Source organism: Pelophylax lessonae, assembly GCF_965119305.1.
Source record: "Pelophylax lessonae genome assembly, chromosome: 2".
Classification (NCBI taxonomy): Eukaryota; Metazoa; Chordata; class Amphibia; order Anura; family Ranidae; genus Pelophylax; species Pelophylax lessonae.
Genome location: NC_138769.1, coordinates 116,160,155 through 116,186,529, shown reverse-complemented (window position 1 = coordinate 116,186,529; position 26,375 = coordinate 116,160,155). Strand labels below are relative to the sequence as shown.

General features: G+C 45.9%; 1 protein-coding gene across 1 annotated transcript in view; it reads left to right on the top strand.

The window, feature by feature from the left end:
* The window catches only part of PIGL (phosphatidylinositol glycan anchor biosynthesis class L), a 275,149-nt gene extending 249,018 nt beyond the window's left edge, over positions 1-26,131 (top strand). The window contains exons 6-7 of the mRNA XM_082247317.1: positions 7,687-7,820; positions 25,575-26,131. Coding sequence (XP_082103443.1) covers positions 7,687-7,820; positions 25,575-25,700 — 260 coding nt within the window. The 3' untranslated portion in view covers positions 25,701-26,131. The remainder of the gene's footprint in view (positions 1-7,686; positions 7,821-25,574) is intronic.
* The last annotated feature ends 244 nt before the right edge of the window (positions 26,132-26,375 follow it).

The window sequence follows — 26,375 nt, the reverse complement described above, 5'->3', positions numbered from 1 at the left end:
GGGATTCTCTAGACCTGCGGACATGAATGTGCACCCTCACCCATGCCTGGTGTGTGGGGACATCTTCACTGATTTCCGGAACCGTGGACCTCCTTGATAAACGACAAATGGGTCCATGAAATGATACTGTCTGGTTACAAGATGGAATTCATTCTTGCCCTCCGGAAGGTTTCTTCTCTTCCAAAGTGTGCCTGTTCCCAAAACAAGCTCTTTTTGGGGTGGTGCAAGACCTGCTGCTTCAGGATGTGGTTGTCCCGGGTTCCGGTATCAGAATGGTTTCAGGGTTTTTATTCAAACCTGTTCACGGTCCCAAAGAAGGAGGGCAAGTTACATCCGATTCTGAACTTCAAGGCCCTAAACTGCTTTTTGCAGGGACAGAAGTTCAGAATGCAGTCCATTCGCACAGTGGTGGCATCCCTACATGAGGGGGGTTTTCTTGCCCCTATCGACATTAAAAATGCTTACCTGCACATTACAATATGTGCACGACACCAGTGAATTCTCTGTTTTGCTGTAGGAGAATAACATTATCAGTTTGTGGCGTTACCCGTTGGTCTCGCCTCCGCTCCTCGGGTCTTCACAAAAGTGTTGGCCCCGGTTCTGGCGTTGCTATGTCAGCGGGGGATTGTGGTACTGGGCTATCTGGACGACCTCCTCTTGCGAGCAGAGTCCTCTACTGCCTTAATGGACAAGATGGGGATCTCTATACAGACCCTAAAGGAGTTTGGTTGGCTTCTAAATTACCAGAAGTCTGCTCTGATTCCATCCAGGCAATTGGATTATCTTGGTATGACTCTGGACTCATCTCTAGCCAGAGTGTTTCTTCCTCTGCACAAACTCCAGTATTTGCTTGCTGCGATTCATCTCCTGTTGTCCAACAGATAGTCCTCCCTTTGGATTTGCATGCAGGTGCTGGGCCTAATGGTATCTACATTGGAGGTGGTCCCGTTTGCACAGTTCCATACGGGGTCCTTTCAAAAGGAGATCCTGGTAAAATGGGACAAGTGTCTGGAACTTCGGGTGATCAGGCTGTGCCTGGATCACTGAACAGATCACCTCAGGGGGCTTCCAGTGCGGATTCTGTTAAACAATGTCACAGCGGTGGCTTATGTCAATCACCAGGGCAGAAGAAAGAGTGTATTGGCAGCCCTGGAAGTAGCTGGCATTCTTCGGTGGGCAGAATGCTTCGTTCCGGCTCTCTCTGCCGTACACATTCCAGGAATGGAAAACTGACAGGAAAAATCTCTGAATGGAAACTGACTGGAAAATCTCAGTCGGCAGGCGTTGGACCAGGGGTCCCTTCATCTGGACGTGTTTCATCAGATACAGTATCTCACAAAAGTGAGTACACCCCTCACATTTTTGACAATATTTTATTATGTCTTTTCACAACACTGAAGAAATTACACTTTGCTACAATGTAAAGTAGTGAGTGTACAGCTTGTATAACAGTGTAAATTTGCTGGCCTCTCAAAATAACTCAACACAGCCATTAATGTCTAAACCGCTGGCAACAAAAGTGAGTACACTCCTAAGTGGACATGTCCAAATTGGGCCCAATTAGCCAACTTCCCTTCCCGGTGTCATGTGACTCATTATTGTTACAAGGTCTCAGGTATAAATGGGGAGCAGGTGTGTTCAATTTGGTGTTATCGCTCTCACTCTCTCACTGAAAGTTCAACATGGCACCTCATGGCAAAGAACTCTCTCAGGATCTGAAAAAAAGAACTGTTGCTCTACATAGAGATGGCCTAGGCTATAAGAAGATTGTCAATACCCTGAAACTGAGCTGCAGCAAAGTGGCAAAGACCATACAGTGATTTAACAGGAAAGGTTCCATTCAGAACAGGCTTCACCATGGTCAACCAAAGAAGTTGAGTGCACCTGCTCAGCGTCATATCCAGAGGTTATCTTTGGGAAATAGACGTATGAGTGCTGCCAGCATTGCTGCAGAGGTTGAAGGGGTGGGGGGGTCAGCCTGTCAGTGCTCAGACCATACGCCGCACACTGCATCAAATTATTCTGCATGGCTGTCATCTCAGAAGGAAGCCTCTTCTAAAGATGATGCACAGGAAAGCCCGCAAACAGTTTGCTGAAGACAAGCAGACTAAGAACATGGATTACTGGAACCATGTCATGTGGTCTGATGATACCAAGGTAAACTTATTTGGTTCAGATGGTGTCAAGCGTGTGTGGCAGCAACCAGGTGAGGAGTACAAAGACAAGTGTATCTTGCCTACAGTCAAGCATGGTGGTGAGAGTGTCATGGCTTGGGGCTGCATGAGTGCTGCTAGCACTGGGGAGCTACAGTTCATTGAGGGAACCATGAATGCCAACATGTACTGTGACATACTGTAGCAGAGCATGATCCCCTTACCTTCGGAGACCTGGCCACAGGGCAGCATTCAAACATGAAAACGACCCCAAACACACCTCCATGACGACCACTGCCTTGCTAAAGGGTAAAGTTGATGGACCGGCCAAGCATGTCTCCAAATCTAAACCCTGTTGAACATCTGTGGGGAATTCCCACATAAAAGGTGGAGGAGCGCAAGGTCTCTAACATCCACCAGCTCCATGAAGTTGTCATGGAGGAGTGGAAGAGGACTCTAGTGGCAACCTGTGAAGCTCTGGTGAACTCCATGCCCAGTAGGGTTAAGGCAGTGTTGGAAAATAATGGTGACCACACAAAATATTGACACTTGGGCCCAATTTGGATATTTCCACCTAGGGGTTTACTCACTTTTGTTGTCAGCGGTTTAGACATTAATGGCTGTGTGTTGAGTTATTTTGAGGGGACAGCAAATTTACACTGTTATACAAGCTGTACACTCACTACTTTACATTGTAGCAAAGTGTCATTTCTTCAGTGTTGTCACATGAAAAGATATAATAAAATATTTACAAAAATGTGAGGGGTGTACTCACTTTTGTGCGATACTGTATGTCTCTGGTGGGGCACCCCCAGAGATGGATCTGTTGGCGTCCTGGCTCAACAAAAAGGTGCCGATGTTTGTGTCAAGGTCACTGAATCCTCAGGCAGACGCTACAGACGCTCTGGTGGCCCTGTGGGGCCAGTATCGTCTGATCTATGCCTTTTCTTCTCTCAAGCTTATGCCTTGGCTTTTTCACAGAATCAAGGCCAAGGGATTTCTGGTCATTCTAGTGGCCCCAGACTGGCCTTGCCATTCTTGGTATGCCGACCTGGTGAGATTGGTCGCCGACCTCCCTTGGAGACTGCCTCTCAGGGAGGATCTACTGCCCCAAGGGCCGATCTTTCATCCTGCTTTACAGTCACTGTCTTTAAAAGCCTGGCTGTTGAAAGCCAAGTGCTGAAGGATAGAAGTTTGCCTGGGTCAGCAATTCCGACACTGCTGAAGGCTATGAAGTCTACCTCTAGGAAGATCTACCATCGTTCGTGGAAAGCATACATTTTGTGGTGTGAGTCGATTGGTGTTCACCCTCGTTCTTTTTCGGTGGCTCAGATTTTGACCTTTCTTTAACGATGTGTTGAGCAAAAATTGGCCTTGAGTACCTTCAAGAGCCAGGTGTCAGCCTTGGCGGTCTTCTTTCAGCGACCCCTGGCCACGCACTTCCTGGAGAGTACCTTTATTTAAGGGGTTCCTCGTCTGACTCCACCGATGCGGTCTCCTCTACCTCCTTGGGATCTGAACTTAGTGCTTTCAGTTCTTTGGAAGCCTCCCTTTAAAAATATTCAGAAGATTCCCCTGCTTACACTGACCCAGAAGGTCATCTCTGTTCGCAGGGTGTCGTAGCTGGCGGTGTTATCTTGTCGTACTCCCTAATTAGTGGTCCACAAGATAAGGTGGTTCTTCGTCCATGTCCACCGTTCCTTCCTAAGATAGTCTCTGCTATCAATTTGAATGAAGACATTGTGTTGCCTTCCCTGTGTCCCAGTCCTGAGGAATTTGCTTTGCATGCCTTCGATGTGGTTCAGGCGATTCGGGTGTATTTGGCAGTCACAGAGTCACTAATTGTGATCTCACACGAGCCAAGAAATGTGATGTCCGCTTCTTTTGCAACCATTTCCAGACGGATCAGACAGACGGTGACTCTTCTATCAGGGGTCAGGTCCCTCCTTTTCCTGTAACGGCACACTGTGTTTGGGCGCTTAGTGCTTCTTGGGTCTTTTGGCATTAGTGGTGCAGGTTTGCAAGGCGGCCACTTGGTTGTCGGTGCACACATTTACAAACTTCTACAAAGTGGATGTGTTGGCATCTGCAGATGCTTCCTTTGGCCGCACAGTTTTCGTTTTGGCTGCTGTTTAGAGGGTCTTTTCCCTTTTTGGGGGTGTATTGTTCAGGTTGTTTTTTGTTAAGCTCCTGTTTACCTGGTTGGCTATTGTGTTTAGCCTTGGGATTTATGTTTGACCCTCCCCTCATGTTTTGGCACTGCTTGGAAACGTCCCTATGGTTCTGAATAATGGAGAAGCTGTGTCCGTCAATGAAGGAAAGAGAAAATTAGATTTTTGACTTACTGTAAAAATCAATTTTTCTGCGGTTCTTGACGGACGCAGCACCCACCCCTCTATAGAGTTGTTATACTTCTGACACTGCTTATTACTAAACTGAAGACCTATAGCAGAGAGGGGGAGTATACCACCTGGGACTGCCCATAGGCATAGCCAAGTCTTTTTTCTGCCTAGTGTCCTACTCCTGTATGGGGGCAATATAACCCTATAGTTTTGAATAATGGAGAAGCTGTGTCCCTCAATGTACTCAGAGAAATGGATTTTACGGTAGGTCAAAAATCCCATTTTTAGGTTGCTGTGTAATACGTCGTGTCATTGCTGATTAATCATGTGGCTTAAAGGTGTCCAGCCTATGGCCCATGGGCTGCATGCGGCCTATGACGGCTATGAATGCAGCCCAACACAAAATTAAAATTTACTTAACAATGTTGATTTTTGGGGAGGGAGATGTTTTGTAAAAATGCGTTTACACTTAGCGAACACATGCGGCCGAAGAAAAACAGTGCCTCTTTACTGCGCTTTTGAAGTTGTATCTTCCCAAAGAAAAATATCCCACTCTTCACAATCACATCTTATTCATGTCATCAGTTTTCAGCAACACCTATATTTGTGAGCATCTATTCTCAAGGATGAGGCACACGAAGGGCAAAATGATGCTTCTTGATCCATTAAACCAGATATTGATGCAATAGTATCAAAAACAAATATTGCACTTGTTTTTTGTTGTCCTCTTTTACTATTATGATAAAAAAGTACAAGTTTTATTACTCAGAATCATTATCAATACCAGTGATCATTAACTTGTGATCTGCCCGACTTTTTCTGCTCATCAGCTATCCTTATTGTTAGTGTATTTTATGTGTGGCCCAAAACACTTCCTCTATTTCCAATGTAGCCCAGGAAGGTAAAAAGGGTGGACACACATATACTTGTAGATGTATTAGGCCTTGTTCTAGGCCTTTGTGCTAAAACTTTGGGACTATAAACTTTGCTTACCTTAGTTTTTGGCTATTATTCAAGTTCCATATTTATACACGTGTGTTCATTCTCAGCTTACAGTGTCAAATGCAGGTAACATCAAATAGAATAAAAAATACATTTGTGGTATTGAATCATTGCAGGTAGGGTTTACACATTGACTGTGGAGTGGGGGGGGGGGGGCCACTACAAGGGGAATTTTTTTTTTTTTTTTTATACACCCGGAGTAGGCCTGTTTAGCTGGAGTTCCACTTTGAATGAATTAACTACAGAGAATCCATGGAGACTGAGTATCAGAATTTTGACTTTGAACCTGCAGGCTGTCATAAGGATACATAGCACCCCAGAGTCAGAGACTCCCGGGATGCTTTGGAGAAGACCTTAAATAAAAATGAGGGTGGCTCACTGTACTTTCTTTTAAAGTAAACGCATGCTTTGGTAAACATGCAAACTAACATCGTTGATGACCAAGGCCTTTCTGTAAGTTGAAGCACATCAACATGGCTATCCAAAGCTTTAACCTGTATTGAAATAAGGCTTAAGATGGTTGTAAACCCTATCTATACCCAGTGAAGTGACTGGCCTCAGGTGATACACTGAGATAAAACAAATCTTCCTACATAACTTGTACCTGTTTATCTGCAGTCTTCTCTTCTCAACATCCATTCAAATGCCAGAATTTTTTTAGAGCTTGTCTGAGCTGTCAGAAAAAAAGGGAGACAGAAAGCTGAAATTACACTCTGCTGAGCCCAGTGAGGAGATCTCTGAGAGTTGATTGGAGGGAAGGAACACCCCCCACCTCCCCTTCACACAGCTCACAGGAACAGAGCTGAGGCTGTCAATCAGCTGGAGGTCCCTCCCCTATAAGCATTTTTCTCTTGGTGTCAGGAAAATTTGTCAGAAGTGATTCATGCTGATAGCAGAGGAACAAAGCAGCAGACAGAAGTGCTCTGAATTTAGACAAGTACACCCTTCAGAGAGATATGCTTTGTTTATATTTCATGTCTGAGGTTTACAACCACTTTAATTTCTTGTTACTGTATAGTAAACATTGTTTCCCGATAGAAGGGATAATATGACATATGATACCTCTACTGCATCTGCAGGACCCCTCTGAATAATACTGACTTCCAGGTATGGGGAGAATTGGCACAACCATTCCCACATTTCTTAATGTAGCACATAAAAAGTTTAACTTTCGGAAACTGGGTATGTATTTGTATGCGCTTTGGAGGGCTCCAGCCGTACTCTGAATTTAGAGGTGCCTGAAGACATTGGTTGACTGTCTTTTGGCAAATGATCTAAAATAATGGGGTATCTGCAGGCCATTCTCCAAAGGCTTAATATTAATGGTTAATATTAATAGATTTAACATTCAAAATGTTCAGATGTCTAAGGTTAGACCGAGCATGTTCCCATATCTGAGCTCCCTCTAATGTCTATGGTAGCCTTCAAAGTAAAGTTACAGTCTGGCAGCCTATGTACCTACTACCCTGTAGCAGTATTGTGTAGCTACATGCTTTGTACATATTTGCTTTAAAGAGACCTTGTTGCCAGACCCTTTATTTAATCAAAATCTTCCTAGAAGATTATATTTGAATTTAACAAATTTTATTATTAGACAAATAATACCAAATGAAGTGAGAAACAATTCCATGACTTTATGTGCCGGTTCACACTTATGCGATGCGGGAAGGCTGCGAATTCGCAGCCTGTTCCCGCATCGCACACGCACCCCCGGCAGTTCACACTGCCATATGCGATACGCTGGGGGTGTCAATGTAATCTTAACGACACCCCCAGTTTGATCGCATATCGCAGTGCGATCGTGCAGTTCGCACAGGATCAGATCGCACAAGTGTGAACCACTGTGCAAACCGATCCTGATGCGGCTGCAAAAATGCCTCCTGCGTGTGTTTGCTGCGGGTGCGATGCGAATTTAGCCATACAAACTGTATGGCTAAACTCGCACCGCACAGCCGATCGCATGTAATGTCGGAGCAGTGCGCTCCGATATTACATGCGAACCCGGCACTCGCACAAGTGTGAACCGGCACTCAAAGAAAGGCATAAGCGATTTAATGGGTGTGTTTGTTTGTATATGTTTAATTCTAAAATAAATCATGATTGTTTGTGATCCATTTATTCCATATCATTTCTTTATTTTATTTTCTTTATAAATGAATATCTAACATTATGTGTGTTCCTCTCTGTAGGGTGCTCTGCTGTGGTTTTGGAATCAGTTAACATCTTCAGGAAATATCTTTCTGTACTAGATCTACCAATCAGCTGGTTATTCCAAAGCAATATCCTCTATATTTCATCCAGGGCACAATACAGACAAGCCAAGGTAACTGTATGTGCTGTATTTGTTCTAATTATTCAGTTGATTAGGGATATAAGCAGTCTGGTTTCACACACATACCATGTATATATACCATAGGCATGCCTTCTCCACACTTTATTCTGTCAGGCACTGTATAGACAATACACTACTGTCTCACATTCTAGGTGGGATAAGGCGTGGGAGATGTAAGCTATTTTTGTTGTCATCCCGCTATCAGAACCGACTGGGATGTAGAGTTTTATTGGCGGGATATTCAGAAGCTTTATACAAGCATTGATTCTAAGGTGTACATCTGAGACTGTTTGGCCAACCATAGTGGAAAACATCTGAATAGGAAAATGTCCTACTATAATGGTTTCCTCTGAACTCCGCACACCAGTAAAGTGCAGGTATACACCCAAAAGTGCTGATTGTGGGGTTAGTAAACCTTAAAAGTAGTTGGTGGGACTGATGTTTGCTGCACTTATCTCAGTCAAAGTCAGGCAGTAGGTGAGTGTTTCTTAAAAGTCTGTGTGACCCAACTTTTACATGACTTTTATATATTTATTTGCTGTCAATTAGTCTGTCAAATATATTATTATTATTATAGGACCACTATCACAAAAATGTGCATAACTCTGAGACAAATGATAGTTACTGCACGCTGTCCAGTGTAACAAACTATGACACTGACTGTACTGAACTTTAAGGCTCGGTTCACACTAGCCTGACTCCAAAGTCGTGCGACTTTCAGTGCAACTTTGGAGTCTGACTTTGATACGACCTTGATGTGACTTTTTACACTCTGTGGCATAGAAGTCGTATGAAAGTTGGACCAAAGTAGTTCAGGAACATTTTCTAAAGTCAGACAGACTTCTGTAGTATCAGTTAAGACAGCTATCACAGAAAAACATTGAATTTCACATGTCATCCGACTTGAGGTCTCATAGTGTGAACCGAGCCTTAAAGTAGAAGTCCTCCCCAACTCTAAAATCCCTGCATCTATAGATCTCCATGATCTAACACTAACCTATCTAGCCCTGTAATGAAGAAATCAGTATACTTACCTTTTTTAAATGATCCGACCCGATCCCACACTGAGCTGTCAGCTGCGGCTTTGTTGTGGAGGCGGGTGCAGAGAACACAACCGACAACAGAAGTCTCATATTAAGTCTATGGGTGACGTTACTCCCTATTAATTCCACAGCCGTTGTCTGCTGTGTCCTCTGCAGAGCTTCTGCCGCTGGAGACTGGATCGGATCAGCTTCAAAAAGGTATGTATACCGATTTCTTCTTTACAGGGCAGGATAAGTAGTGCTAAATCGTGGAGGTCTATAGATGCAGGGATTTTAGAATTAGGGTGGACTTACACTTTAAAGTGAATTTTAGGAATTTTCTTTATTGTATAATTACATTGGTCCAGCTTGCTACAATGTATGTATGCACATTTCATACCTGATGAACTATTAGGGAAGCTGACAAGCACTGTAGTAGTTGATGCTAGTACAGTGATAGTTGCAATCTTATCCAGTGTTCTGTATGAGTGACTTCCCCTCTGCACAATTACCACAGGGGTCACCATTTATAGAATACGTTTTATTTTATTTTTTCAGAGAATACAAGGCATTCTCTGACTGGGCAAGGTAAAGAGGAAGGGCAGTGACATCATGATCTTCACCTTGTCCAATCAAAGAATGCCTTGTATTTATTGAAAAATGAAAGGCATCCTATAAATTGTGGCAGTGCCATGCAAACAACCCCCTGTGGTCAGTATGCAGGAGTGAAGCCGCTTGCACAGGAGCCGCTTGCACAGGACCCAGAAGATCGCCATTGTAGTAGCACCGAATACTGCAGTGATTTCAGCTTCCCCAGCGGCCCATCAGGTATAAGATATTCATACTTACTTTTTGCCAAGCTGCACCAATGTATGTATGCAATACAAATAATTCCTGGAGTTCAGTTCTAAACAGAAACAAGATTTTTGTATCCAAATGTGACTGGATATCAGCAGATATTCCTCTGAAAGGCAGAGTCAGCTATTCAGGGGTCTACTGCTTCAGAAAATTTCTTATCATTCTAACACTGTGAACATGCTTATAGGAGAAGAGAACACAGTGTCAGTGTGCTGCTGCTCCCTCATTGTCCAATTGCCTTATGTTCTGGACCAGGTGGTATTGTCTACCTGCAATGTAGTCATCTGAGGTTCAGAATCTGGCTGTGCTGTCTGGCAGAATTCGGCTCCATTTGCTTTTGCGAATTGGGCTGTTCGCGATTTACTGCAGGATGCAAGTCCATTAAAAGCAATGGGAGGTTGACAGCTCCCACAGCTACTCATCGAAGATCGCATATAATCGCTCATGCAGCAATATATTGTGAATGATCGGCCCCGGATCTGCATTGATTGCTCCCATTGCTTTACTGAGGCTTCCCGTCCACAACTAATTGTAGGCAACCCCAGCTGGGACTTCTGAAGCTAAACACAAAGGGCCCTATTTACAAGTGTGAATGGAGCCTTAACTGGATAGTGTGAGTGGCATAACAGAATTATAAAAAATTTGGCATGTAGGACAAAAGTTTGGATTTGGGGTGATACCATTCAGGGCTTGTTTTACATTAGGGCGTCTCCAAAGTTGCACGATTTGCAGTACAAATTAGTTGCAACTTTAATCTAACTTTCTCTATCGCTCATTGACAGACGTAGTCTTCTTGATTCTCAAGAGCTGGGTTATGTTGTCTCCGCAGGAGTAGGACTAGGCAGAATGACAAAACGTTCTGGCTCCACCCTAGGGGCAGTCCCTGAGGGTATATCCTCCCTCTCTCTGCTACAGGGAATCAGTTTTTTTCTGTCTAGTCAGGAGTAAGGACCTAAGTTCCTTGCTGGGATCTTTTGGTCCTGGCAAGACTTTTTTTTTTGTTTAAGAAAAAGACATTTTTTAGGTAGTTTTCTCCAGTGTTTTTTTCCTGTGAGATCTTCAAGCAAAAATGCCGGACTGGGCGACACTTGTGGTCACCCCAGCCGGCCTACGAGCGCGCGCAGACCATGGCATTGCGCTTGGTCGGCCGCGACATATTCAAGTAAGTATGCGGGGCCGGGCGACGGGCTGGATGTTGAGATCCAGTGGTCACCCCGGTTTCTGCCTAAGAGCGCGTGCAGACCAGTGCGCTGAGTCGGCCGCGACGGAGTCCCAGTAAAGGGACTGACTTTGCGAGTTAAAAGCTCGCTTGGACGCCAGGTACCAGAGAGTCGAGGCGTCCACAAACCCCCACCCCGGTGGAGAGGGTATTGTGAAGAGAGGGTGCCTGTCGGTTTGGTATGGTGAGTAAACGTTCCCTTTTTTCCTCATTATGAGGCAGTATATATTATGGGCCCCTCCATATATGGTCAGTATATATCTGATACTTACAAGTCCCCCTTGTAATACAGCATGTGTTTGTGGGAAGTGGACTTGGTTCAAGAGCTAACACTCTACCCAGCAGACTGTAACATTACAGCAGACATAGGAGGTATAATCCTACCTTATGTGCAGTGTATCTCTGTAGATCCATATGTCACCTCTTAGCAGAGTGCAGGTGGATGTGCTGGGAAGACGATATCGGCGGTCCGCCGCCATTTTGCCGTAGACCGAATGCATGTATGTCCTCAGGTCACGCCGGCCGCCATGTTTTTGGAGTCTTATGTCTCTTCTATGGGGGCGGCTATGTTTTGTGAGCCCAGCTACCTCGTGGAGGGCTGGGAACGCCGGAAGGCGTACACAGGGGGGGGAGCCACGCCTTCTGCCCGGGAAAAAGCAAACAGCTCCTTCCAGTCTGTGTAAGACAGACGCTGACTGCAGTTTGTTGGAAACTGCACTGCATCGGTTGGTGAGCCTTGGGGGTCCCTCTCTCTCTCTCTGGGATCGAGAAGCAGGTACTCTGAGGGGCGCTATTGCGCTAGGGGGAGACACACAAAAAAAAAAAAAAAAAAGAAAAAGTTTTTTTGTTTTTGCTGGCAAAGGTGTCCTGTATTAACATGGACCCTGCCACTCATGTATCTCCTCCGGATCCCCTCGAGGGGTCTGCGGGATCCTCCAGCACCCCATTGACAATTGAATCTTTGTCAGCTATTATGGAAACTTTTGTGTCCCGGGTGGAAGTGGCTTGTCAGGGACAGGGCGCAAGAAGGCGACCCCCGCCTAACCCCTTATTATCTGAAACTTCGGATTCAGACTCTGAGCCTATTTCTGCAGTTGCAGGTACTTCATCTGGTATTGGTGTCTCGGGTCCTGTCTCTTCAGACAGTGAGGAGGATGTTTCGGCATCAGCCATAGCCCGAGAGGAAGCGTTGGTAAACGCACTCATTGTATCTGTTCAAGAGACTTTAAGGTTACAGGGTATTCCATCAGAAATAGCTGAAACTGAGATCCCTTTTGGGACTAAAAAGCGCATCAAAGTGGCGAAGGTTTTTCCATTGCCCAAATGTTTTGGCAATCCAATCAAAGAAGAATGGCGTCTGCCAAAACGCACTTTTAATATTTCTAAACGCATTGACAGGCGTTATCCGTTTGAGGAAACCCTTATTAAGAAATGGACAGAACCACCTGTGGTGGATTCACCTATTGCTAGATTGAATAAAGCCACGGTTATTCCTTTAGAAGACGCTCCGTCTTTTAAAGATCCAGTGGATCGCAAGATAGAAGCTATGTCTCGCACCATGTTTTCCTTGATTGGATCAGCTTTCAGACCAATAATTGCTATTGGTCTGGTTTCGCAGGCTGTAACTGAATGGACCAAGTGGTTACGCCGGGACTTAGAAGAAGTCCCTCAGGCGGTATCAGATTTGTTGGAACAAATGATACAGGGGTTACAGTTTGTATGTGATGCGGCGTTAGACGCCACTCCATTAATGGCGCGAGCATCAGTCTCAGCAGTGGTTCTCAGGCGTACACTGTGGCTAAAAGGTTGGTTAGCCGACCAAGGTTCCAAAAAAGCATTGGCTAATATCCCCTTTTCAGGAGAGCGTCTATTTGGAGCCAACTTAGATGAGATCATTAAGGATCTCACCGGTGGAAAAAGCACCTTTTTACCGCAAAATTTTAAAGGTAGAGGAACTCGTCAAAGACGAGGGCCTTCTTTTTCTGCTCACAAGAGGTTTTTTCGTCCAGCGGGTGAAAAAACTAAGTCCTCCAAAGCTCCTGCAGGAGGCGTCAGGGGTCGTTGGTCGAGCAAGCAAAAGCCCGCCCCCTCCAGACCTGAAGATAAACCATCCAAAGCCTGAAGGTGCGCCCCCACCCATAACTGGGGTGGGGGGACGTCTTCGCCGGTTCCCGGATCCATGGCTTTCCAGAATCCCGGACAAATGGGTTTGCGAAGTCATAAGGTCAGGGTACAAGATCGAGTTTCGATCTCTCCCACCGGCGCGATTCTTCCCTTCCAATATCCGTCTATCCGCAGATCGTTTAGAAGATCTGCGGAGAGCAGTCACAGATTTACTACAACAAGGAGTGGTAGTCCACGTTCCTTGGACAGAACGGTTTCAAGGGTTTTATTCAAACCTGTTTACAATACCCAGGAAAGAGGGCAAAGTGCGTCCAATTCTGGACTTAAGAGCACTCAATTCTTTCGTCAACATAAGAAGATTCAGAATGGAGTCCATTCGCACGGTAGCAGCCTTCCTGCATCCAGGGGATGTCCTAGCGTCCATAGACATCAAGGACGCCTATCTTCACATTCCCATTTTCGCAGGACATCAGCGTTTTCTACGCTTTTCCGTAGAGGAGAACCACTATCAGTTTGTGGCGTTACCTTTCGGTCTCGCCACGGCTCCGCGGGTCTTCACAAAGGTGTTGGCCCCAATGTTGGCACTTCTGCGCCAAAGAGGTATATCGATTCTAGGTTACCTAGACGATCTTCTGCTTCATGCAGAGTCTCCTCAGACCTTGCTACAAAACATAGAAATTACTATGATTTCTTTACAGGAATTCGGGTGGCTGGTGAACCAGCAAAAGTCATTTCTGGTTCCCACCCAGAGGCTCGAATATCTGGGTCTAATTCTAGACACAGTCAGGACGAGAGTTTTCCTTCCGGTAGGGAAACTTCGAAAGATTCAATCAGCAGTCCAGTTGTTACTGTCCAACAGCTGGTCTTCCCTTCGGACGTGCATGAGGGTTCTGGGGTTGATGGTGGCTTCATTCGAAGCAGTCCCATTTGCCCAGTCCCATACCCGAATTCTTCAGCAAGAGATTTTTCTCAGATGGAATCGGAATCCTGAATCCCTGGACAATCAGATACGATTGAGCAAACAGACCAGAGAGTCTCTGGTTTGGTGGCTTCGGTCTCCAATGCTCAGCCAGGGAAAGTAATTTCTGCCAATATATTGGACGATAGTGACCACGGATGCCAGTCTATCCGGATGGGGAGGAATTCTTGGTCAGTTATCTGTCCAGGGACTTTGGTCCCCGGAAGAATCCAGGTTACCGATAAATGTATTGGAACTGAGAGCGATCAGACTTTGTCTGATTCACTGGACCGAGCAGCTCCAGGGCAGCCCGGTTCGGATCCAGTCGGACAATGCCACGGCCGTGGCTTATGTCAATCATCAGGGGGGCACCAAGAGTGTCCGAGCGGCCAAAGAAGTGGCTTGCATTCTTCGCTGGGCGGAACGATTTGTTCCAGCAATCTCTGCGGTGTTCATTCCGGGGGTGGAGAATTGGCAGGCAGATTATCTCAGCCGTCAGACCCTGGATCAGGGGGAATGGTCCCTCCATCCAGACGTTTTCCACCAGTTGTGCCTACGGTGGGGCACCCCGGATGTGGATCTGTTGGCATCACGATTCAACTGGAAAGTTCAGAGATTCGTGGCTCGCTCCCGCGATCCTCTAGCAGAAACCGCAGACGCACTGATCGCCCCGTGGGGGCAATACCAGCTAATATATGCCTTCCCTCCTCTCGCGTTACTGCCAAGACTTCTTCGCAGGGTAGAGGAGGAAGGAATCCCGGTAGCTCCGGACTGGCCTCGTCGAGCTTGGTACGCCGACATGGTCAGACTGGTGGCGGACGTCCCATGGAGACTTCCTCTCAGGGAGGATCTACTGTCTCAGGGACCGATCTTCCATCCTGCTTTACGATCGCTGGCTTTAACGGCCTGGCTATTGAGACCCAGGTGCTGAAGGACAAAGGTTTGTCAGCTTCAGTTATTCCTACTCTAGTTGAAGCAAGGAAAGCGACTTCCAGAAAGATTTATCATCGCACATGGAAGTCCTACATTGCATGGTGTGAACCTTTGGGGTTCCGTCCTCGGTCTTATTCGATTAGTCGAATATTGGCTTTTCTGCAACAAGGGGTTGAGCAGAAACTGGCCTTGAGTACTATCAAGGGTCAGGTCTCAGCATTAGCCATCTTCTTTCAGAAGCCTTTGGCTACTCATTCCTTGGTGCGGAATTTCATCCAGGGGGTGCGACATCTGGCTCCGCCAGTGCACGCGCCGTTACCCCCCTGGGATCTTAATTTAGTGTTGTCGGTTCTTCAGAAACCTCCCTTTGAAGATATTAGGGAGATTCCTCTACCCACGTTGTCCCAGAAGGTGGCCTTCTTGGTGGCTATTACTTCTGCACGCAGGGTGTCAGAACTGGCCGCATTATCTTGTCGTTCACCATATCTGGTGGTTCATAGAGATAAGGTGGTTCTTCGTCCGAATCCATCCTTCCTACCAAAAGTGGTTTCAGAATTTCATCTGAATGAAGAAATTGTATTACCTTCCCTGTGTCCTAAGCCCAGTCATCCTCGGGAGTTTGCGTTACACTCCTTGGATGTGGTCCGGGCGATCAGGGTATACTTGAAAACGACAGACTCGTTTCGCAAGACGGATTCACTTTTTGTGATCCCAGATGGACCCAAAAAGGGGTTGCCTGCATCTGCCGCGACCATTTCCAGATGGATCAGACAGACGGTAGTACAGGCTTATTCTATTAAGGGTCGGGAGCCCCCGTTCCCTGTTAAGGCGCACTCCACTCGGGCACTTAGTGCGTCATGGGCCTTTCGCCATCAGGCGTCAGTGGTCCAGGTGTGCAAGGCGGCTACCTGGTCGTCGGTGCATACCTTCTCTAAACATTATAAAGTTGATGTAATGGCATCGTCTGATGCCTCATTTGGCCGCAAGGTTTTGCAGGCCGCAATTTGAGGAGACCAGTGGTCTACCTCGAGGGTTTTTTTCCGTTGGAAAATTTTTTCTTTAGCCTCATTCTTTGTTTATAATGAGCCTTTAAAACTTCTAGTTTGGCACCGGTTGGGCCTTCTAGATTGGATTTGATTTTGTCAATCCCACCCCTCATTTGTGGCACTGCTTCTGGATGTCCCAGCTCTTGAGAATCAAGAAGACTACGTCTGTCAATGAGCGATAGAGAAAAATGGATTTTTGTAAGAACTTACCGTAAAATCCTTTTCTCTTAAGCTCATTGACAGACGTAGTACCCGCCCCTCTATCATTGAGTTGGGTTGGGTTAAATTCTCTGTACTGCTTTAAACAGAACTGATTCCCTGTAGCAGAGAGAGGGAGGATATACCCTCAGGGACTGCCCCTAGGGTGGAGCCAGAACGTTTTGTCATTCTGCCTAGTCCTACTCCTGCGGAGACAACATAACCCAGCTCTTGAGAATCAAGAAGACTACGTCTGTCAATGAGCTTAAGAGAAAAGGATTTTACGGTAAGTTCTTACAAAAATCCATTTTTACATTTTCTGGACCAAAGGCGCATCAAAAGTCATTCCAAAGTAGTGCAGGAACCTTTTCTGAAGTTGCCACGACTTCTGTAGTGTAAGTAGAAACAGCACTCGTAGAAAATAAATAGCATTTCACACGTCCTGTGACTTGGGGACTCACAAGTTGGATCCCAATTCGCACAAGTGTGAAAGAAGCCTTATGTACAAGTATTAGGAATATATATTTCAACTGTGTATTTAGCTTTTTGTTGGGATTTCAGCTTTAAAAGTATAAGTTAGCCTTTCCTTGTGAGAGTTAAAGGAGAAGTATGGCCAAAGCTCTTTTGGCCCTACTTCTCCTGTGGGTCACAGGAGTGTACTTATTTCTGCATTCCCGTAACCCGTTTTCAGCCAACAGCGGGCTAAAGTCCACTGTCGGCTGACATCACAGAACCAGTTCAGACTCTGGAGAGATCTCGACTTTTCTGTCGGGTTCCAACAACATGCCTGGACCGATAGCTGACTCAGCTTCTCAGCGTGCCTCCCCCTGCACAGCCCACTGCTTGCTAAAGACCAAGAACTGAGCGATCAGCAGTCTTTGATCTCTCAGTCCTCTGGTTAGAGGCAGCAGGGGCCATCTGGGTTTAGTGCTGCAGACATCTAGCAAAGTATAATTGTTTTTCATTTTTGATTCCCACACTTCTCTTTTAAATCTTCGGCTGCTATCCTTCTATCCTTAAAGCGGAGTTCCACCCATTTTTAATAGGTTGGAATACATAGATCTTTGTAATCCCCTTTAAAACGGCTTTTACCAATGGAAACTTTTTTTTTTTTTTTTGCTAGTAAATACCTTAATTTCGGCTTTATTCCTCCTCTCCTCACTTCCTGGTCCGATCGGCGATGACGTCATTCGGCGATCCGCAGTGTCTGCTGGGATGTATTCTATTCCAGAAATCTCAGTAGCTGTATCTGTACTGAGCCGTGCCTGCCCCGCCTCCGCCCCGCCTCCTCTCATTCAGTTGCATTGTATGAATGTATTAAGGCCGTTCTCTGCCCCGCCTCCACCCCGCCTCCTCTCATTGAGTTGTATTGAGAGGAGGCGGGGCGGAGGCTGGGCAGAGAACAGCCTTAATACATTCATACAATGCAATTCATTGAGAGGAGGCGGGGCGGAGGCGGGGCAGGCACGGCTCAGTACAGATACAGCTACTGAGATTTCTGGAATAGAATACATCCCAGCAGACACTGCGGATCGCCGAATGACGTCATCGCCGATCGGACCAGGAAGTGAGGAGAGGAGGAATAAATCCGAAATTAAGGTATTTACTAGCAAAAAAAAAAAAAAAAAAGTTTCCATTGGTAAAAGCCATTTTAAAGGGGATTACAAAGATCTAAAGTTCCAAAAATGGGTGGAACTCCACTTTAATGCTAAATTTCTATCTAGAACGTGTAATTACCCACCAAGATCTTGTGATTACTAAAAGTTATTGTGTGATACGATGTCATCATGGTATATTCTTAAGCCCCGTACACACGTACCGATGGTCGGCTTACAAATGTTCCTCTTTTCTCCCCGGGATGTCGGTGTCTGCTGAAAAGTGCAAAGACAGCACAAGGACAGCACAAGAATTTTGTCCGCCGACTGCAGAAGTGATGTCATGTAATGGTTAACTTTCCCTGTGTTTTCTATTTTCTGAGCATGCCCAGTCTTGCAAATCTGCGGTCTGTCGGCCGAATTGTGTACTGACAGGCGAACAATCGTCCGTTCTGGTGTCGGCATACAAATATTTTCATGTTTGCACGAAAGACTTTTGTCCGCGGATTGTGCGCAGACATCTGTCGGAGGCACCATACTAACACGCGTACAATCGGCAGATCCTTCGTCCACCGACGTTTGTATGCCGACGATCGGTACGTGTGTACGGGCCTTTAATTAAATGCCTGAGCAGACTTTACACTGATAGAGCTGGATCAGACACATGACTTATTTCTTCTTGGTTACAACTTGCACAGACATGTTTGTGTTGACTGTTATAAAAGAATTCTCCATTGTTTAACCAGAGTGTGTACATAAAGAAACATCCGTGTTTACATCATTCTTCGCACAAAGCCCCTGCTGCATTTGTATTGTAACAGCGCCAATGTTTGTTTGTCAGCTGTGGCTTAATCATTCCACAATTTGCTTTAAAAAAACATTCATCCTATGACTTATTTTTTAATAGTTAACTGAAAACCACCTGTACTTCCTGTCCATGCCTTTGTGATCCTATTCCATACAGAGATTTGTAGACTTCCCTTTAGGGATTATTATCGCCAACATTGAGAGTGCTTTGTTTTCAGTATGTCTTTTCAGCCTGATAGGGGAGTTCCATGACTGTGCTGCACTGCTAAGCAGGAGTTATAGGCTGCACATGTAATATGCAAGAATGACTTCTTCTGCTGAAGATCTGCATACAAACTATGTATCAAGACTAGAACTCCAGCATATACCATTCCAATAAATTTGGATGAAGTGGGAAAGGGTCACCACTCATTGTTTTCTTTGTGGATATTTCCCATCACTTCATTTTCTGAAACCCTTCACCCACAGTTGTGATTCTGACCAAAAGTAAGGCAATCCCACCACTGACAAATGGTACTGGAACAGGAGGTGAGGTCTCAGTGTCCTACCTACCACATCTGGAAACCCGGGCTGATAACTGTCCCCCCCCCCCCTTTCCAAAAATGTTAGTAAGAAATAAAGTAGTGCACGCAGCACACTGTGCCAAATTGTGGGTGTGGTCAAATTTCACTAACAGTGGGAGGGACCTAAAGGGGCATAGTGAAATAAAACCTGAGACCCCTATACTCGGCACATATATGCCATAGTCCTTTTACCCACAAATCATGCTTTAACCAGTTAAAGACTAAGCCTTTTTCGGACACTTGTTGCTTACAAGTTAAAATCCAAGTATTATAAATATTTTTTTAGCAGAGACCCTAGAAAGTAAAATGGCGGTCGTTGCAATATTTTATGCCACAGTTTATTTGCTCAGTGGTCTTTCAAACGCAGTTTTTTTGGGGAAAAAATAAATTTCATGAATGAAAGAAAAATAAAAACAATACAGTAAAGTTAGCCCATTTGTTTCATATAATGTGAAAGATGATGTTACGCCAAGTACATAGATACCTAACATGTCATGCTTTAAAATTGTACACACTCGTGGAATGGTGACAAACTACGGTACTTAAAAATCTCCATAGGCGACGCGTTAAAACATTTTAATGGTTACCGGTTTAGAGTTACAGAGGACGTCTAGTGCTATAATTATTTCTCTTGCTCGAATGATCCCGAGGATACCTCACATGTGTGGTTTGAACACTGTTTACCTTTGTGGGTGCGACTTACGTATGCATTCGCTTCTGTGCGCAAGCATGGAGGGATGGCGCACTTTCATTTTTTTTCCTATTTTTTTTTCTCATTGTCACTTTAATTTATTTTTTGTTTTTTCACTTTTATTTCTGTCTCAAGGAATGCAAACATCCCTTGTGACAGCAATAGTCAAGTGTCAGGTATTTTTTTGCAGGGATCTGTGGTCTAGAAGACCCCAAATCCCTCTTTTAAACTTAAAAGCATTCGAAATGCCAAGTTTGGCTGTTTTAAATACTGACATTTAAAAATCTGGCGCCTTTAGGGCTCCAGTAACCGGAAGTAAGGTTGTGACATCGCTTCCGGGTTACTAAATCTGAGACCTGATCAAAGCCGACTTTGTTCGGGTATCCGGCCAGCTGGCTGGTCACTCAGGCCCTACAGTGGGTCATCTGAACATCTGCCCCCAAAGCAAGCAGTTTGCTATGGGGTCAGACACAAAAGAGGAGGTGCAGAGCCGGCCAGGGGACCCCAGAAGAGGAGGTTCAGGGCAGCTCTGTCCAATACCATTGCACAGAGCAGGTACGTATATAATGTTTATTATTTAAAAAAAAAAATATTTTTTAGAAATACTTAAATGTCTGTGGCACAAGCAAGAGTGTAAAAGACCTAGAAACCTCTGCACACTCATCTTCATAAAATTAAACTCTTCCATTACACATCATTTTCTACACATTGCTGACCTTAGAGAAGAGCTTCCCTTAATTCTCCCTCAGTACAGACCCCCCCCCCCCAACACAGACCCCACAGTATAGATGCCCCTGCCCAGCAAAAACAAAAACCCCACAGTACAGACTCCCCTACCCCCCCCCCCCCCCACAGACGCTTTAGTACAGATTGACTCCCCTAAAATTCCTTAATCCTCCATCCCAGCCACCCCAATCCTCAGTACAGACACCTCCCCATACACCCACCCCAGGTGCAGAACACTCAGTACAGACCCTCCCCTCCCCCAAGTACAGAATCTTTATTAAGGCTAGGCTCACATATATGTGGCTAGGAATATCCACTTTAGGACCAGGCCTATTTCTGACACTTGTTGTTTACAAGTTCAAATCAGTATTTTTTGCTTGAAAATTACGTAGAACCCCCAAACATTATATATATTTTTTAGTAGAGACCCTGGAGAATAAAATGGAGATCATTGCAATACTTTATGTCACACTGTATTTGCGCAGCAGTCTTACAAACGCAATGTTTTTGGAAAAAAAATACACTTTTTTGAATAAAAAAAATAAGAAAAAAGTAAAGGTAGCCCAATTTTTTTCTATAATGTGAAAGATAATGTTACGCCAAGTAAATTGATGCCTAACATGTCATGCTTCAAAATTGCGCATGCTCTTTGAATGGCGACAAACTTTTTACTTAAAAATCTCTATAGACCAGGGGTGGGGAACCTCTTTTCTGCCAAGGGCCATTTGGATTTTTGTAATATCATTCGGGGGCCGTACAAAATGTATGCATAAATGTAATAGGCATTGCTTTGCGACAAAAAACGCTGTAAAAAATTGCGTGACTTTGAGGTCACAAAAGTGTGAAAGGGGCCTTCAGTAACCAAGGTATAGTGTGCCTCCTTTCAATGCAGAGTGACCACAGCGTGCCCCCTTTCAATGCAGACTGACCACAGCGTGCCCCTTCTCAATGCAGACTGACCACAGCATGCCCCCTTTCAATGCAGACTGACCACAGCGTGCCCCCTTTCAATGCAGAGTGACCACAGCGTGCCCCCATCAATGCAGACTGACCACAGCGTGCCCCCTTTCAATGCAGACTGACCACAGCGTGCCCCCTTTCAATGCAGACTGACCACAGCGTGCCCCCTTTCAATGCAGACTGACCACAGCGTGCCCCCTTTTAATGCAGACTAACCACAGCGTGCCCCCTTGTAATGCAGACTGACCACAGCCTGCCCCCTTTTAATGCAGACTGACCACAGCGTGCCCCCTTTCAATGCAGACTGACCACAGCGTGCCCCCTTTCAATGCAGACTGACCACAGCGTGCCCCCTTTCAATGCAGACTGACCACAGCGTGCCCCCTTTCAATGCAGACTGCCCACAGCGTGCCCCTTTCAATGCAGAGAGACCACAGCGTGCCCCCTTTCAATGGAGAGAGACCACAGCGTGGCCCCATTCAATGCAGACTGACCACAGCGTGCCCCCTTTTAATGCAGACTGACCACAGCGTGCCCCCTTTCAATGCAGACTGACCACAGCGTGCCCCCGTTTAATGAAGACTGACCACAGCGTGCCCCCTTTCCATGCAGACTGATCACAGCATGCCCCCTTTCAATGCAGAGAGACCACAGCGCGCCCCCTTTCAATGCAGACTGACCACAGCGTGCCCCCTTTCAATGCAGACTGACCACAGCGTGCCACCTTTCAATGCAGAGAGACCACAGTGTGCCCCCTTTCAATGCAGACTGACCACAGTGTGCCCCCTTTCAATGCAGACTGACCACAGCGTGCCCCCTTTCAATGCAGACTGACCACAGCGTGCCCCCTTACAAGGCAGACCGACCACAGCGTGCCCCCTCAATGCAGACTGACCACAATGCAGAGATCATCGTGCCCCCTTACAATGCAGACTGACCACAATGCAGAGATCATCGTGCCCCCTTACAATGCAGACTGACCACAATGCAGAGATCATCGTGCCCCCTTCAATGCAGACTGACCACAATGCAGAGATCATCATGCCCCCTTACAATGCAGACTGACCACAATGCAGAGATCATCGTGCCCCCTTCAATGCAGATTGAACAGCGTGCCAAGCCCCTCAGACCAGTGCACTTGACTTACCTGTTGTAGTGGCGGCTTCCTCTCTTTAGTCCCCGCGTCTCTTCAAGTCCTCCCGCGTCCCGCCTCCTCCTCGGCCAATAGCATTGGCCAAGGAGGAGGAGGATACGTGAGACAATAGCAAATTTTCATTCGCTATTGCCACACAAATGGGCGGGCTCGAGGCGCACTGCTCTGCATCCCGGGTCCACCCTTTTTTGGAGACTCACAGTGTCAGGACGGAGCCATCGGCTCCTTCTGACACAGCGGCACGGGTGGGGGGGGGGGGGGCGGACGCATCCATTGTGCGGGCCGGACGTAACGATCGTGCGGGCCGCAGGTTCCCCACCCCAGCTATAGACAATGCTTTAAAAATTTCTAAAGGTTACCAGTTTAGAGTGATCTCAGATCTCACATTTATTAAAAAAAAATTTTAAAAATGTAATAAATGTAATCTTTCTTTTTTTTATTAGGAAAAAAAAATTTGGGCCTTTAAGGCCATTGGGTGGAAGTGACATTTGACGTCTCTTCGGTCCTCCAAGGTCGTAGAGTCGAATGGGGGCCATCTTGCCCTTGCACAATTTTCTGCCCAGCAACACAGGGTATTGGATCGTTTTCCCCACTATCAATGGCCCCGGTAGGCAGGGGAAAACAACTAGGAAGTGGCAGGAGGGGGTTGGGCACCTCTTCCCCGCCCATAAAAGTGATTCTGTGGCGAATCCGCATCTGGGACTGTCGGTAAGAAAATATTGGGGTAATGGTAGCTGTTTGCTGCCATAACTCCGGTATTTAATGTCAAAGTAGCGATGTAAATACATGGCGAGCGGTCTGGAAGTAGATACAGGTATGTGTAAATGATATGCATTCCCACACCTGCAAGCAAAACGTGCTGCTTTTTAGCAGATGTGCAGGAGGAATTCTCAAAGGAACCCCCACTCAAAAAAAAAAAAATCAATTTAGGACACAACCCATCCCCAATACCCCAATACAGAATCCTGCCTGGAGAAATCACCAATACCCCCCTTCCCAAATACAGAATCTTCATTAATGACAACCCATATTCCGCCCTCTATCTAAGGACCAAATCTTTAGTACACTCAGTACGAAGGAAGTCTTCTTGAGGAGGGGAGATGTGAGGAGACTTTCTCCCACTTTGAGCTCCAGCTGTCACAGAAGCACTGGGTGTGAACTGACATTTCTGTGTTGCAGCACAGGTCAACACCCAAAAAACATCAGGCAGCTGCAGCACCCCTAGAGATACCGCACTGTGACATATGACCCTTTTTTGTAACATAACACAATATTCTATGCTGCCATGCACTACAGCATGCTACCATACAGGTGAATTGGAGAAAATGTATTGGGATATCATTCAAAATGAATGCCACTGTATCGCACTAATGCAGGTTACTGTGCAAGTTTGATTTTGCCCTTAGTGTCACTAGAAACATCAGCTTCACAGTGCAGAGCATTTACTAACCCTGGTTGACACTATGAATGGGCGCAAATTGCACTTCATCACACCAAAAATAGTGCCTACCATAGTGTAGAGCATTGATTACCAGTGCAGACCCTTGGGGGGGGTGCCACTAGAGCCACCAGGGATGCCCACCCATGACCCCAGGGATGCCCACCCACAGGGGCAGACTGGCAACTTTCGGCCCAGGGGGCAAGTACAAAGCAGAGGCCCGTGTTGCAGCGACTCGGCCCCCCTCCCACTCTCCCTCTTCCCGTCCTCCTCCTGACCCCCCCCCCCCCTATTCCTGGCTGAAGCTCTGCTCCAGGTACTCTCTACTCACCGGCTGAATCCGGGTTCCCAACCTGGCCAGCAGGGGGCAGTTGGGGGGAGCTGGGACAGCTCAGTTGGGGCTGGCCAGGGGAGGAGAGTCTCCAGTGGGGCATAGAACCGGTCTCTGCTCAGACAGTTTAAACCATCTAAAGGCCTGCGCTCTGTCCTTGTCTTCAACCCGCACTCAGTAGGTCAGCAGTGGGGACTTTTTTCTTCTCTTCACCAGGAATCCTTTAGGCATGTCTGTGGCAGAAGCGGTGCAGCCTTTTTACAGGACATCAGAGCGGCCCAGGGGGCAATTGCCCCCCTGCCCCCTGGTCCAGTCCTCCCCTGCCCACCCATGACCCCAGGGATGCCCACCCATGACCACCAGTGATGGCAATCAGGGCTCAGGGAGCCTGCCAGTGCCCTCCCCATCAGTGCTGCCCACCAGTGCCCATCATTGCCATCTATCAGTGCCGCCCACCAGTGCCCATTATTGCCCACCAGTGCCGCCTATCAGTGCCCATCAGTGCCCCTCAATGCTGCCTTTACTAATAGACCTCTTAGTTTCTCATCCATGCTCTGCCCATGCGGGCTGCCTGTCCACAGTACATTGGAGGCGGGTGGTCCGCAAGTAGTTAATCCAGTCAGAAATCCAATGAGAAGTGTTTTTAGACTTGCCCACTTCTCCTTTGTAAATTACATAATTTGCTCCCTCTATGTAATGGAGATGAAGGGAGGAGGAGGTGTTCTGTAGACCAAATCAGACCAGCCTTGGATAACAAAGCAGCTCCAAAGATACAGTACAGTGAGCAAGCGTTGTCATCCTAGCACAGGATATGTGTTACTTCCAGAATCATCAGATGAATATAAAGGGAATGAAAGAGAATGAAGGCAGGCACCACATCTAGGGACTGGCAAGTTACAGTATATTACATTTTTGTTCTGTGAATAGGCTGCCAGTCCTCACAGCTGGATACATTGTTCATAACACTTCTACAATCATTTCAGATCAATAAATAAAATGATCAGAATAAAGATACCAATGGTTTATAAAAGAGCCTCAATTTTTTTTCTGAACTATAAATATGTATTTCTATGCCCGTTTTATGGGAGCGTGTGTTTTCATCTTGTGTCTGCTTGTGTTCCAGGACGCCATGATGTGTCATCAAAGCCAGCTGCTCTGGTTTCGTCACATTTACCTGCTGTTCTCCCGTTACATGGCTATCAACTCATTGCACTTTCTTCATGATGAGAAAACAGAAAAGGATAGCTGACCCTCAGATCTCTAGCTGGATTTGTCATGAGACTGTTATTGCTGCATACAAGTCAATGAGCATGGCTCAGCTTTAGAGACGAGCTGGAGTTAAAAGACAAGTGTGTTGGTCGGGTAAATGGAATTATTCTCTTTCATGGTAAAAAAAAAAAAACATTTTAACGGTGAAGTGGTATATATCTATACAGTATATCGGGGCATTTTGGTATTGTAACATAATAAATGGACATTGGATCTCAAAGAAATGAGAGTAGTTGCCTAAAGTAATCAGATTCCAGTAACATCTTCCAGGACTATGACCGCATACATCTGGCTTATTACTACGGACTGCAACACTGATTTTCCTCTGATGTTTTCTTTTTGTCTATTTTTGTTGTATTTTTACATTTGAAATAAAAAATAAAGTTTACGTACTGTACATCTTTAAGGCTTTATGGATAGCCAGTGTTTAGTTACCCATTATTGCTGTACACTCCAGCAGCAGTCACTGCATCTTGGTTGTGACATCTGTACTTTGTTCATGCACTCAGGAATGTTTCTGTCTGGTAAACATCATTTCTCTGTTTATTATCAAAAAAGGGGACAGCATGAATGTGCAAAGGTCATACGTCCACAAGGTTTGTAAGTAACTAAGGTATCTTTTTAGATCGGTTTATTATGGTCCGTGGTGCTGGTG